A 15,200-nucleotide genomic window follows, 5' to 3' on the forward strand; every position below is an offset into this window, starting at 1 on the left:
TAAAAATAAATAATTAGGGATATAAGCTTTTAACAATCACAAGTGTTTTCGGTTCTTGTTTACTTATAATTCTTGTTCAGACTATTTTCTAAAATATAAAAAAATAATAATAAGAAATAAAAATAAAGGAAACTAAAAAGAAATGAATTGATGGTCATAAAAATCGATGCAATGATGATCAAAATAAATGATAAAAAAAACCGAAAAGAAATTGATTGATGGTCATAAAAATCATAATAATGGTGATCAATTGAATAGAAAAGAAGACCGATGAAATGAATTAATGGCAATAAGAATCGGTATAATTGTGGCCAATTAAAAGAAAAGAAACCGAAAAAAATAGATTAATGATAATCAATTGACAATTATTCTTTTGTCTTTTGAAATCTATACCCAAAAGTCTATAAATAGTCTGCCACAAGAAGACAAAGGGGAGCACAATTGGAAACACAAATTGAGAGGACAAAAAAAATAGAGAGATTAATTAGAAAAAGAGAAAAAGATAATCTGATATTGAAATAATCAGTCTAGTAAGGTATCATTTTCTTATTCTTTTCTCTATTCTGCTTATTAGTATTTTTTTTTGTATTTTTTTAAATATATATATTGTTTCTCTTTCTTTTCTTTGTTTATAGAAAATAAACTCATATGTTAAGTTTTCATTTTATTTTTTAAATCGTTTAATCCTAGAATTGTTTTCTTTGCAATATAAAATAAAATAAAAAATATAACTAATTGATGTCTATAGATCAAGAAAACAAATTTCATCATATTGTAATGTAATAGAAAATTCATAATACGTCTTTTTAAAAAAAAAAAAAATTATAACAGATAAATATTTTTACCCTTAAAATTAGAATTAATGGTTGTCGCCGCCGGATGAAATTCATCCTCGCTCGCTCCACCATGTTATTCACTTTCAATCGTTAGTGGCCTTTGTGTCGCGACAGATTCGACAACGTATGAGCAAATCATTTAACAAATTATTTCACCGTTGTGTACATCTGTCTCGTTCACATACAGCCACGTTGCGTTTTTATTTTTAATCATTATTATTATTATTACATTTTTATTTTTATTTTTTAATACATATATAAATAAATAATAATAATAAAATCGGTCAACACACAAATATTTTCTACCTAAGAACTACGTGTGTTTTGATTTCCCTATTGCACACGGGGATATGTAGGAGCAAAGTCTTACCCTTGTCAAACCAAATTAATAAAACAAATATTTTTTCTTCTTTCATTAATGTAAATAATTTAATTTTTTATTATTCTTTTTGGAGTAAAAATAAATAAATAGTTTGTATATAATTAATTATAGGGTAACCGTTTTAACGGACGTTGTAGGGTGATAATACTTCCCTACTCGTAATCGACTCCCGAATCCAAATTTTTGGTTCAAAAATATTATTTTAGGTTTTATCCAATTTTTCCTTTAATAAAAATAAAATTGGTGGCGACTCCTTTTTCACGGACAAACCGGACGCGACAGGTTTGACTAAAACCAAAACCAAATCGTCTAGGAATCTTTAGGTTGAGTCTGGTAAAAAAAATCACCCTTTATAGTAATGAATTGTGTTAGGTCAAATTGCTCATTTCGGGTATGGTTGAGTTGGGTACTAGGTTATCAATATTTTTTTAAATTTAATTGTTAATGATGGACAATCATATTCTTTTTAATAAAACGTCACAACTTTAATTTTCCGTCAAAAATATACTGTAATATATTTAAACTATTTTTTTAGTAACTAATATATATAAACATACAGTTAATGAGAATATCAAAATCATAAATTAATCATAAAAAACTTTAATTGCAAACAAACATTAATATAACTAAGGCTAAATTACATCCGCGCGGTCCCTTAACTTAATTTCAGGTAACGTTTTAGTCCGTTATATTTTTTCCCCGAATTAATCCCTTATTTTAATTTTAAGTGACAATTTGATATTTTATGTTTTAAAATGTCAACAATGTTGTCCATTTTATTACAAAAATTCAAAAAAATCATCAAATTTTTCAAATAAAACCCATAAAATTCATTATCATCTTCAATAAAATACAAATTTAATCAAATTCATAACTTAAATCTTGAAATAAACTCATATTTTCATTCTTTATTTGATGTTGTTGGAGATGAAAATATGAGTGTATTTGAATATTTTAGTTATGGATTTGATAAAATTTGCATTATATGGAAGATGATTATTAATTTTATGGGTTTTGGTTGAAAATTTTGATGATTTTTTTGAATTTTTGTATAAAAAAAGGATAACATTGTCGAAATTTTAAAACATAAAATATCAAATTGTCACTTAAAATTAAAATAAATGACCAACTCGAAAAAAAAAAAAAAGATAAAGAACTAAAACGTTACCTGAAATTAAGTTAAAAGACCAGATATGTAATTTAGCCTATAACTAAAGTTACAAAGTTTCTAAAATTGTATAAAATACTTGTCAATATTAAAATAATTGAAGTGTAACATCGTAAAATAATCAAATAATTTTTTAAAAAATGATTATCTAAATAATATAAATAAAATGGGTTGGATCTGATTTTACTTAAAACCTTTTTTTTTTATAATAATTTACTATTTTGTAAAATTAAAATCGTTCATTTACCAAAATTTATTTGAATAAAAATGCTTCTTTTAATCAATTTAGATTGAGTTGGACTAACCAATGGACAATACCTTTGTAGGTTGTCCAATCATGGCTTTTTTGCCCTTCCAACTTGCTGCTAAGAGAAGGTGAGAACACGCTATATCTCAATCTTTAATTAATAATTAGTAATTAGTAATTTAGTAAAAGAAGATAATATAGAAAGATAAATATAATTTATTTAATCAAAATAAACAAATAAAAAAATAAACTCTAAAGTCCAATATGAGTACTATTTGCAGTTTTGTTTCTTTCTTTCTTAAGGAAATATTATGATTCAGATTGTTAAAAAAAATAAACAGTTTTTATTTTAATTTTATGGAAGGTTAATTTATAAGATTAATCCATTAAATTCATAGTTTCATCAACACCTTATTTCGATTCATAATTATATTTTTGTTTATTTGATTATATTGATATTTTAATTGCTTAAATTAAAATTTAATAGAAACCATTAAATTTATTTGATTTCGATAAAGATAATATTTTAGTCAAGCAAAAAATATACTCACACTCACCTGAACAACTAAAAAAATTTATATTTATCTCCTTTCATGACACCACATCATCGGCAATGTTTATTTATTTTATACATATATGGATAATTGAATGGATCACAGAATCTAGGAAGTATAAATGCTTTTGACATCCACACAAAACCTATTTCAACCTTAGCCGCCCATTATTTTCTTTTTGTACAAAAAAATCCTTTTTTTTATTTCCTCTTTCATTATTCACCAATTGTTTGTTAAATTGCCTCAACGACAAAAAGTGTAAACAAGGATTTGAAAATAGAGGGAATTAATTGGGAAATGGTGAAGAATTGGTTGAAGTGAGAAGGTGAAGAAAAGGACCTATCTTACCCACTACCATCTGCCTTCCACATTCATCACCAAATCCTTTTAATCTCCCTCTCTATAAATTGTTATTTGTGGACCTATCAATCCTTCAATTTCAACTACCATAGATTTGTTCTTTGCACAAATTATTCCCATATCAATAATATTATTTAAATTTCTTTTACATAAAAGATATATAGAGATTCTTCAGATTTGGGTCTTTGCATCTAGACTTATTGTATCTTTTTCTTTTAATTTTGTCTCCCTTTTTTGTTGCCATTTTTGTTAATCCCATTTTCCAGGTGTCACAAAACCTTGTATCAGATTTTGGTGCCCCACATTTCTTTGCCTTCCTTGTTCATCTCTCTCATTGAATGACAGCTGTTAAGTTTGTTTTGTTCCTTTTTGTTGTCGGAAGCCAATAAATGCATAAAAGCATTTCTTAATCAATTTTTCAATCTCTTTTTTATGATACACATAGGTTTGAAAAATAATTTCGCGGCCATAATTTGTGGCTGCGAAATTAAGTATTTTAAATTTATTACATTATTAGTTACATTTGACTGCAATTTGTATGAAATATCAAGGATCACAATTTGATAACAACTGCAACCAAATTTTTAAATTTGTCTAATAGTAATTCAAGTCAAAGCAATTTCCACCCCAATTCGTCGGTGTGTTTGTGTATCTTATTTATTCCGTCCAAACATATGTGAAGAGACCCACCATTGGGTTTTTTGGTGGGCTATCTTTGAACCAATTAATAAAAAAAAAAAAGCCCTCCATTCTTTAAAAAGGTGTTTGTTTGAAATTGAAGATTCCAAATTTGTTCAATAGTTTTGGTTATGTAGTAAGGTTTCATTTTGCTTTTGATTATTATTATCTTAAATAACAAATAAAGTGATTGCCTTTCCTTTCCAAATTAGGCTTCTCCACTAACTAGAGACTCTTATCTCATATGCCAAATTCAAGTTTGACCCGTAAATCATTTCCTATATTCTAATAATGTTACTTCTTTACTTCATAATCATAACTTGCATCTCCTTTTTCTTGTTTATAAACACTATTTTTCTCAAACCACTTCCATCATGGACTAGTGCAACTGATAAGAAGTTGCTTCCCTTTTTGTTCTGCCAAGAAACATTCTCAAAGGTTTTAAGAAATCACCACTTTTTGATTGGTTTACTTTGTCAAATTCATACAAAGATGTCTCTGATGAAAAAGAGTTTGAATTCAAGAATAGAGAATGTTGAAGAGACTCATCATGAGTTGTCATTGTTGGACTTGCCTGAACTGACCTTAGAATGCATACTTGAAAAGCTACCTCCTTCTTCACTTATTCAAATGGCTGGTGTTTGCCATTCTTTGAGGGAGAGGTGTGTGAGTGATCATTTTTGGGAGAAACACATGAAGAAGAAATGGGGTGGAGTTATTGGTCAAGCTGCATATAAGGAATGGAAATGGCATCTTGCTTCAAAAAGGGATGTTAAAGGTCTTCATAAACATGGCAGGCAAAGAGGCTTCTTGATGAAAACTTTATCTCTTGTTTGGCCTTTTCAATGGATGAAATTGAAGGTTGATGATGCAAATGATAGCAACAAGCAGAAGAATTCTTTGCCTGTTGATTCTCTTATGAATTGGTATCTTGCTATTGAGACTGGCACATTCTGGTTCCCTGCTCAAGTTTATAACCGCGAGGTATCTACCTATCTATGAGAACCCTTTTGGCCATTTTTTTATTATTGAAAATTTCATATACACCATGATGCCTGAAAAGATTATCAGTTGCTTGAATTTCAATGGAATTCCTGCCTCTTTGGATTGACTTAGTTGAGCTTTTCTACTTGCATAAGCACTTATGAGACTATTTGGGAAAACATATGGAAACAACTTATGACATGTCCATAAGCTGTTTTTAGCTAATTTCTATAAGCTCTCCAAGATAACTAATGCTTATAGCTATTTAAGTTGTTTATCCAAACAGGGCTTAGTGATTTTGTTTTCTCACATGTTGTTAAAATTTTGCTGTTGGTGTTGCAGAATGGTCATGTTGGATTCATGTTATCTTGCTATGATGCTGAAATTAGCTATGATTCGCGAGTCGATACCTTTCTAGCCAGGTAAATTTTACATGATCTCAGGTGATCATATACTTAACTGTGTCATTTCAGCCAGGCTATTATGTATCATATTAATTGGTTGCATATTGTAATTTATGTGTGTCTAATCAGGCTACACAAAGCTGTATTTATAATAAATACAAGTTAATGTGATTGCTAGTTTCAATTCTATTAGCAACTAACTACATATATTTTACATGTGACTAATTATAACAAATATTACAGGTATCCTCCACATGGAAGAAGAGCAGATGCTAGAGAATGTGGCATTCCATGGGAAAGACTAAGAGCACCTCCTGTTGATACCTCTCCACATGATCTTCATATCTCTGACTGTTTAAATGATTTGCATCCTGGTGATCACATAGAGATTCAATGGAGGAGAAACAAAGAATTTCCTTATGGTTTGTTCCTGTAACCACCATCATTTTCTAATTCCATGTTTTAATTCTACTAATTACTTCTCTATCCATCTTATGAAAAGTCTTTCTCTAATAACATATGACAGAATTTCACATTTGTTTTCCGCAAGCTTTTTTTCTGCACAGGATCTTTACTAGTTGGCTGGTATTTATGTCTCTTTATTATAGATCCAATAAAAGGGGTAGTCGGATTGGTTCTAATTAAAAGAGACTTTGAAGAATTCAAATTAGTAGTAGTAAACCATTTGAATTTTATAAACTTAAAATGAATTGCTTTGCTACCTTTATGGCAGGATGGTGGTATGGTGTTGTAGGTCACTTGGAGTCATGTAATGGAAATGAAAATCATTGCCGCTGTCATATTAGTGGTGAGTTAATCAATGTCAATTTCCTTTTGGATATTTGTTATTATCAATCATTACTTTTTCTTGGATATTATGGAATTATAATTAAGTTGTTATTGGATAAATGAAAGGCTAATACCAAAAGTGGTTGTGGGGTTATGTTGAATTTTCTTTTCTTAAATATAATTATATAGTTTATACAGATACCAAAATTGTTTCTAAACAAATAAATTGCATAGTAATTTTGATGATAGAAATGGAGTGCAGATTATTAAAGTATGCTGGTTGGTTGATTAATTAGTTTAAATTTTAAAAAATTTGTAATCAACCATTATTATATTGGTGAGGTTATAAAGTGAAAAAATTGATATGCACGTATAGTTTACTTTGACAAACCAGATGGGGCCACAAGTTAGGATAAGTCTCTTTACAAATTATAATTATAATATGTCTAAATGTGGACCACTTGCTGTGCCATTTGAATGATCCCCCAAGACATTTCATGATCAGTATGTCATCATTTCCACAAACACATTAATAGTTTGTGTCTCAGTGGATACATTTATGACCCAACTATGACTATGTTCATGAGCTGAATTTTAAAGTTGTGCCTCTGTAAACAAAATCACGTGTTTATAAAATATTGGTTTAGTTCTCTTGTGTTAGGAATTCCAAATTTGGTTGGTTTAAACTTTTTGAGGAATGAAAGTTAACAAACTTGTGCTCTTACATTAAATTTATATTTATCGGTTTCAATATTGCTACTATAGGCATAGATGAAAATTTTAAATTTTAAATTTACTAAGATAGGTTTGATTTGCAAAAGAATTTGTACCGGACAAAAAAGTAAAAGACAAACTTTTTATCATGAATGGTGAACAACTATTTGTCTTTTTGATAGATTGTCCACGGACAACTTTTTGTACCATAGTTTAATAAAGTACAAGATTTGTATTTTTTTCTGATCCCTCAGCCTTTTTTTTTGTCCAGTCCTGAGGTCACTTCTCAAGTCAAATATGAAACATATATTTTTGTCTTGTTTTCAGTACCTTATTTTTTTGGCAAATTAAACCGACCCAAATGCTGTCAACATGAGAACTGCAAGAATCATTGCATTAACCTTGTTAAATTTATGTCTGAATCTCTGTAATGTTTTTCTTACGATTCAATCATAGTTTATTTGATGATAAATGTTTTTGGCTTCAGACACAGTGGTGCTAGAGTTCAATCACTACACTCCTGGTTCAAGATGGAGACAAACTAATATCAATAGGAAAGATCATAGGGAAGAAGGAAATGAGGCTGATGGATTTTATGGTGGATTAAGAAAGATTACGAGTGAGAATGAAATTTCAATTTGGAAACGAATGTGGCCATCTGAAGTTTTGGATTAGTATATCTGGTCAAATTCTACACTAAGTATAACTTTGTTTCCTCAGCTGAAGCATGGTCAGATTCTGTTTTACACAAGGAAATATACAAATGGAAGGGAATTCTCATGTATTTAGGCCAGTCTGATTTTCTTTTCCACACTTTGGTTATCACTTGACAAAATTTATGGGTACTCTTGTGGTTTTCATCAATGTAAATTACTTTACTCCTCATTTACACACACAAGATGTACAATATTTGTTGAACTATTTATAGAAATCTAGATGATATACCAAGATGGGTTATTCTCAAACAAATGGTTAAGGATTCAAACCTGACTTGTGTATGTTTGGTTGAGAGAAGAGTGTGTTTCTAGCATATGGAGATTAGTAACTGCACAATGGCAATGGATAGTTTGCATAACAGAATGTGATGATACAACAATGACCTACACAATTGATATGACAAACATTAAATAGAACCTATGTGTTATAATGAGAAACCTAATAATCTATACCATTCACTGACATTTCCTCCAATAATTTGAATTGCATCTTACAATTGTCATTTGTTAGGGAAATTGTTTTCTCAATGCATATTTTAAAATAAAAAGGTACATACCCCAACCAAAACAATTTCGACCACATTCTTGTAAGGCTTACAATAAGAAATGATAGATATCTTTAAGACATTAACACAATTAACACAAGAAAAGAAAAAAAACAACTAAAGTAAGAAAAGGAAAAAAAAAAAGAATACCGCACGATCATTATATGAAGTTGATTTTCAAATTTGATCATAAAATACTAATAATAATAAGAAAAAGTAGAGGTGGAGAATACCGCAAAATCATTATGGAGAATCTTTTTAAAGTTTAAATACACTTTCAATGCTCCTATTATTGTCTATTAATGATTTTAATCCCTTTCTTTTTATCTTTGGAATGTTCTCCAAATATTTAAAAAATGAAAAATGTTATTATGTGTCTTAAAACACCTATTAATATACTAAAGATATAAATTTTATATTATAAATTGTACATTTCTCTTTCTAAAAAATTATGCATTTCAATTTTTTAAAATACAATTACTATTTCAGGAATGCTTAATACGTGTCCTGGTCTTAAGCCACGTGTTAGCCTTTAACAAATTATGCAATTTTAACCAACCTTGTTGACTTACCCTCCCATATTTAGTACATATTCTGATGTGGCAATGAATTGTATTATTTCTATAGTCAAATATGAAATGTGATTAAAAACTATTTTAAAATAAACTATTAACTGTTCCCATAAACTATCATAAGTTTTATTAAAATGGATGAAAAACAACATATAAGCATAGCGTAAACTATTTTTATAAAGTCTCCGGCTCTCCCAAATCAAGCACTTCTTTTTTTTTTTTTTTGTATAAACAGGTATCACAATCCTCAAGCAAGGTAGAACCACATGAGTAGCAAATATTTTCCTTGAAAGGGACTCGTGTCCTTAAATAAATTCCAAATACACTGTAAATAAAATCATGATCTTTTTAATACTAATAAACATTAAATTAGGAATATATAAACTAAAATATAGTTTAAAATAGTAATTGAGACAGTTACAATAGGCAGTCAAATTAATGGAAGAGGCGTAAGAAAGAAAGAAGTAAGGAGAGGCCGAAGCTGTTAAAAAAAATCAGGTTTCCAATTTGTCAACAATGGTCTCCTTAAGTTCCTGGCTTTCGTTTTGGTCTTTGCCATATGCAGCAATTAATAAAGCCTCTGCCCTTCCTACAACATGACAAATTTATTAGAAATATTATCAAATAGAAAATGTGTGAAGCAATGAACAGGAACCAATCACCATGATAAAATATATTTGAACTAATATTGAGAAGTAGAGGGTTTATTTGGAAGGTAACCTACAAATACACACGGATGTGTGAAGCTTGATAAGCCATTAGCCATGAATCATTTGTATAGAATCTATAGATAACATAATCATATATTGTAACTAAGGGGATACATTTTAATCTTCATAGATACATGAATATGGCAATCTAGAATGTATGGAGAAACTAAGTGTAGTAAGGATAATACTTTACCCTGCTGTTACATACACAGTTAAAATCATTGTCTATAGGTGAGAATTAGAGGTTATCATTATCTTAACAATCAAACACTTCAAATTTTAAATGAATTAGGGGGTCGTAGTTGTGCAATCTTATAATCAACATTTCTTGATATTTTATATGTTAAATTGAAGGAGTATTATGTAGGAGGTCTAGGGTTGGATCCTTGCTACTAACAAATATCCCTCTTCTTGTAACAGATTTTGAAGATAACTTATGATCATCAAGCAGCATAGTAGTTGAACAATGAACTAAGCAATAGAAATATGTACCATGATCTTTTTTCCTGCTTAAAAGGGAACTCAGTGATGGAAATAATGTGGATGCAAGTTTCCTGCTATCATCCTTCCATATAAAAAAACCAAAAACAGCTGTAGTTAACAAATGAGTATCGATGATTAACAAAATATACTATGAATGGAGAAATATCAACATCAGAAAATCAGATAGCGTTTTGTTTCCAAACAAAGTTATATTTAGGGATTTTTTTATAGGGGTATTTTTAAGTTTCCCAGGAATCTGAACTTGATAATCTTTCGATTGTCATGTTTCATGTTTGGTATGAATGTTTTATAAAAATATTATCAGGAAAGTTACATTACCAAGACATTTTTAAATTATTATGTTTCTTGGCATAACATTTTGACATGCGACAAGAGGGTTGGCAATCTATGATTTCCGTACCTAGATGTAAAGATCCATGCAAGAGCATAGAATGGCCTGAAACAGAGGTGTGAAATTCCGCCACGAGTCATTAGGGGAAAGACTTAGAATAGATAGATGGAAAAGCATGGCGAATTTCAAATACATTTTCAAAAGTGACAACATTTTTTGCCACATGTGGGTTAGAATCCAGCAGTTTTGGTGGCAGTAGAGAAATGGTTGTTCCTCAAATTTATATCAAATGAGGGTAAAAGTGATGGGTCCACTGTTTTAATATATATTATTAGTTTTGGCGAACATAATATTTTTTTCTATTCTGATGAAGAACTAGCATCATATATGCTGATTATTCTTATGTTTTTGGAAATAATGTAAGAACATTGAAAGTAGAAGAAAAACTGGATATGATAATTTGAAAACACCCACACAATCTATAATGTTAGTACCAAACCGACCTTTGCATTCTTGCTTCCAGAGAGTTCAAACTTCGCTTTCCAGGTAAAAGACGGCACTGGAACAACAGAGAACCCCGACGAAACTAAGATCCCAATCCACAGTCCATACCCAAATCCTCCACTCCACCAGCCCTTGAATACAAAAGATGGGGGAAAAATATTAATCTGAGCAAAAGTTTATTGATACACACTTTTCTAAATGTGGATAGAAGTAAATTAATATTATTTAAATAACAATCAGAAAATAGATTGTAGCAAATTTCATGAATTTCTTGTAAGAAAAATGACATATTTTTGGACATTGAACATTCATGAAAAATATATTTTTAGCCCCTCTAGAAAAAACGAGTTTTGATATTCGTTAGTCACTTTAAAAAGATTCCCGTTTCGATCCTTCATTTTTTCGGACTCTGAACTAACATCTAGTCCCTGCCTTTAGTTAGTCCCTAAAAGAGGGGGTTTAAAAGAAGGAAATATACAGGGACTAAGTAAAAACTCAGCATACTTAGAAATATGAAAAACATATTTAAGTCAATATTCATCTTTTCCAATTTCAACGTTCCAATTTAATCATAACTATCACATAGAGTTGGCTTGAAGTTTATTAGCACCAATAGATGGTTCAAATATCACATGATAAATATATGCTAATTAGGAAAAAGCCACTCAACTTGTTAAAAATGGGTTTATTTAAGAAACAATAGACTTTTTATCTTTATAAGTAAATGGTACTACCAGTCAACACTTGACAACCGATATTTCCAACAGACAAAGCGATTTATACTTGCAGATTCTGTAGGCAGGGTTTTCTTTCCAACAACAGTGAGAAGTTGATGCATGAACATGTAAATTTTGTCAAGGCCAGCTACCACACTAATTAGTATGAATGTAAAATTTAATAAAGTAATGAGTTAATAATAAGCAGTAGTAATAAATGAAGTCGTACAAAATCTAATTCCAGTGGGAATACTAACCTGCTTCCCGTCTTGTGGAAAAGGGAGCGACTGCTCTATATATGCAGTGGTTCCTAATGAAATCAAGAATCAGTTCGCAAATATCCAACCACAAACAGTGTCAACCTTCAATATGAAAAAGCAAATTAATGATTCAAAAAATTACTATAGCAATCTGAGGACTTATAATACAACAAGAAAAGGAAGTGTAAAATAACACCAATCATACCTAGTCCAATGAAATTTTCCACAAATGCACAAGAATGAGGTTATTAATATTTCTGTCTAACCAATCTATAGTGGAAATGGCACTATCAATTTAACTTTTCAAATGAAAATAATAAATATTGACTTCTTATAGTAAATCTTATCAAAACTTATGACTGTCGTGTGCAAAGTAGTAAACACAACAGCAGCTTTGGCTTTAGAATACTAAAGATCATACAATACAATGATTCCAAATATTGTCTATTTCTGTGATTGTGTTTATTAAATTAACTACTTCCTGTCCATTCATAGTTTCGTTTATCGCCACATTTTGCATTACTGAAATTTATCAATAATCTGACCAAATCCTACAATGGTTCAATTAACCATTAGTACAAATACAAATAAATGAGGGGTAGTTGACGCACAGACCTCAACAAATGAATAAAAAAATCCATGCACATTTAAGAAGAAATAAGGATATAGAAAATAGTGTACCGGCTGGAGCATCAAAACTCCGAACCAACTGAATAATAGAATTGGCATCCAAACGTCTTCGAGTTCTTTTGCCAACAAGCATTTTCACATGAGGAGAGTCAAATACCTGCATATGTTGGACTGATATGATCACGTCTTTTGTCAATATATGGAGATAAAATTCTGAAAAGAACCTACAGCTACAGGAGCTGTTTAAAACATTAAAATCAAGATTTCACTCTCTCTTCCATCTATCAAGTATGAACAAATCAAAGAGTAACGCTAGACACAGCATCAGTAAACATAGTCATGATACTAATAAATTACTCTCTATAATTCCGGTCTGTTTCTTTTTTTCCGTTATGATAATATCAAAACATCATCAATTACGGCTCCTTTGTCAAAAAAATTAACAACTCATCGTGCATTTTTGCAATTACCAACTTAATACAAAAAAAATCTTATAATTTAAATAGAAAGCAGCAGTACAGCAGTTGTTCTACATTTAGTATCCATCCTTCATCATATACCAAACTGCAATGGGTATTAATTTGATTCCTTTATACATTGGTGGATGCTAAAAATTATGTACAAGCCCTAAATACTTAAGCACAAAGCCTTAATGTTATCCATGCTTCATACCTGTTGTAATCTTCTAGGATCGATCAAATGCAAACCAACAAAATTATAAATCCGGTGGCATAACAAAAATGGAACTCAATTATTTCAAGTAGATAATTATATCCTTCCTCAATGGAACTTACAATTGAACAAACAAGACACATGGCCCCAAAAAAAGCCACATATACAAAGGCACAATCAATTACATGTAGACTGCATATATATTCCATTTACAAGCAATTCTCTACAAACTATGAAACAAGACGAATGATGCTAGCGATGCGCTCTTTTAACAAATTATGATTGGTACATTTCTTAAAGAGACAACATATTTTCATAAAACTGATCAATTTACAGGAAGTTAAATTGACTTTTTCAGAAATGCTCCAATCCTACAGAATGTGTTTAAAAAAGTATGATCTTAGTTAACAAAAACCACAATTCTTATATGCAAAAACAGCTGAATGTCAAACCAAATTTATAAACACAACAAAGCTCCTTCATGCCCATCAAAGCGATTCAGTAAAAAAAAATGCTGTAAACACCATCTCAGTACATTCTACAACACACCTCAAAGTCTGGTCGGAGGTTTGATCCCCAGTCAATGCATATGAAATTAAGTTTGAATAGATCAACCACTTAAATGAATATATAATATATCAGTTGCCTCAAGAAATTGGTCTCTGCAATTGCACACATGTATACTTTAAAAATAAAAACACCCTAACCAATCATCAAGCAAAATACCCTAAATGAGCACATATTTAGCCCTACTTACTTTGTGAAAACATTTGTTTTATCATTTTCTAAAATATATGTTAATTTTAACTTAATTAGAAACTCTTGAAGTGAATCGTTGTCATGGAGAGAACCGGAAATGCTGGTTAGTTTATAAAGATGCATTTATGAAAATAATAAAAACAGTTTATGACATTTTTATTGTTTCTAGAAACGTAGATAATTGTTCAGTCCTTTAATTCCTTAATAACAAGTAAAATATACACAAATTTTAAGAAATGTTTTCAAAGTAAACGGAAGTTACCACTTCAAAATTTCACAACCACCCTCATGATCCCACAATGTTTCTAACTAATAAGTTAACTCTATCTAACCTTTTGACGAGAAAATTAAAAAAGAAAAGAACTTTAACCTAAAGAAACATTGTACCTGAGCTTGGCAAACAGAATCATGGAGTTTCAACAACGCGACAGCACCAGAAACATCTGGGTCGATTCCAAGGAACCATTTGGAACCCTCAATTTTGTGTTCATTCAAAAGATGTGCATTATTGTTATTTCCTGGGGAAGAAGAGTAAGAGATTGAAGCCAACCAATTTTCCTTCAATTGAGCATTGGAAGAAGAAGAAGCTACAACCCTACGCTTTCTTACGGGAACTATGATTTGAGGTTCAGGGTTCAGATTCTGGGCTTGGGCTTGGGCTTTGGGAAGAGAAGAGGAACAGAAGGATCTGATATGAACGGTGGGTTTGAGTTTGAGAGAGAGTTTGCTCATGAAGTGTAATTCGATTTGGTGGAACTCTGGTGTTAATTGCATTTTCAGGGATTATGAATAATGAAAAACAGTGTGTTGAGAAACAAGATAAAGGAGGGAAGAAAAAGAGATCAAAATCGAATCAAATTCATTTTATTTTATATTAGTTGGGCATAGGGGTGGGAATAGGCAGGCCAGGCCAGGCTTTGCAAGGCCTGTGAGTCTGACCTACTATTAATTTTTTAGGTCTAAGTCTGGCCTACGGCCTATCATAGGTTTTTTCCGGTCTGGCCTGACCTTTTTAAAAGTCTGGTCTGGCCTGGAAGCCTATTTAAAAGCTTTATTCATATTAAAATATTTAAATGCTCTCCACATACCAATATCAATGTACATATCTATATATATTAAACAAAAAATAATTTTTCTAACAAAATAATTTTAAAAAAATCTGAAA

The 15,200-nt window shown here is 30.3% G+C and overlaps 2 protein-coding genes across 2 annotated transcripts; one reads left to right on the forward strand and one right to left on the reverse strand.

The window, feature by feature from the left end:
* Positions 1 to 3,444: 3,444 nt before the first annotated feature.
* LOC101503479 (F-box protein At2g26850-like) lies at positions 3,445 to 8,085 on the forward strand. Its single transcript, XM_004513910.4, has 5 exons — positions 3,445 to 5,209; positions 5,552 to 5,631; positions 5,857 to 6,035; positions 6,347 to 6,421; positions 7,604 to 8,085. Exons 1-5 carry the CDS (start codon positions 4,517 to 4,519, stop codon positions 7,789 to 7,791), a joined length of 1,215 nt encoding a protein of 404 aa, XP_004513967.1. The 5' UTR covers positions 3,445 to 4,516; the 3' UTR covers positions 7,792 to 8,085.
* A 1,131-nt stretch (positions 8,086 to 9,216) lies between these two features.
* Positions 9,217 to 14,874, reverse strand: LOC101503159 (Holliday junction resolvase MOC1, chloroplastic). Its single transcript, XM_004513909.4, has 6 exons — positions 14,423 to 14,874; positions 12,656 to 12,761; positions 11,972 to 12,024; positions 10,998 to 11,129; positions 10,152 to 10,224; positions 9,217 to 9,538 (listed from the first exon to the last, which is right to left on the reverse strand). Exons 1-6 carry the CDS (start codon positions 14,807 to 14,809, stop codon positions 9,444 to 9,446), a joined length of 846 nt encoding a protein of 281 aa, XP_004513966.1. The 5' UTR covers positions 14,810 to 14,874; the 3' UTR covers positions 9,217 to 9,443.
* Positions 14,875 to 15,200: the final 326 nt, after the last annotated feature.

Source organism: Cicer arietinum, chromosome 5 (assembly GCF_000331145.2).
Source record: "Cicer arietinum cultivar CDC Frontier isolate Library 1 chromosome 5, Cicar.CDCFrontier_v2.0, whole genome shotgun sequence".
In the NCBI taxonomy this organism is placed as follows: domain Eukaryota; kingdom Viridiplantae; phylum Streptophyta; class Magnoliopsida; order Fabales; family Fabaceae; genus Cicer; species Cicer arietinum.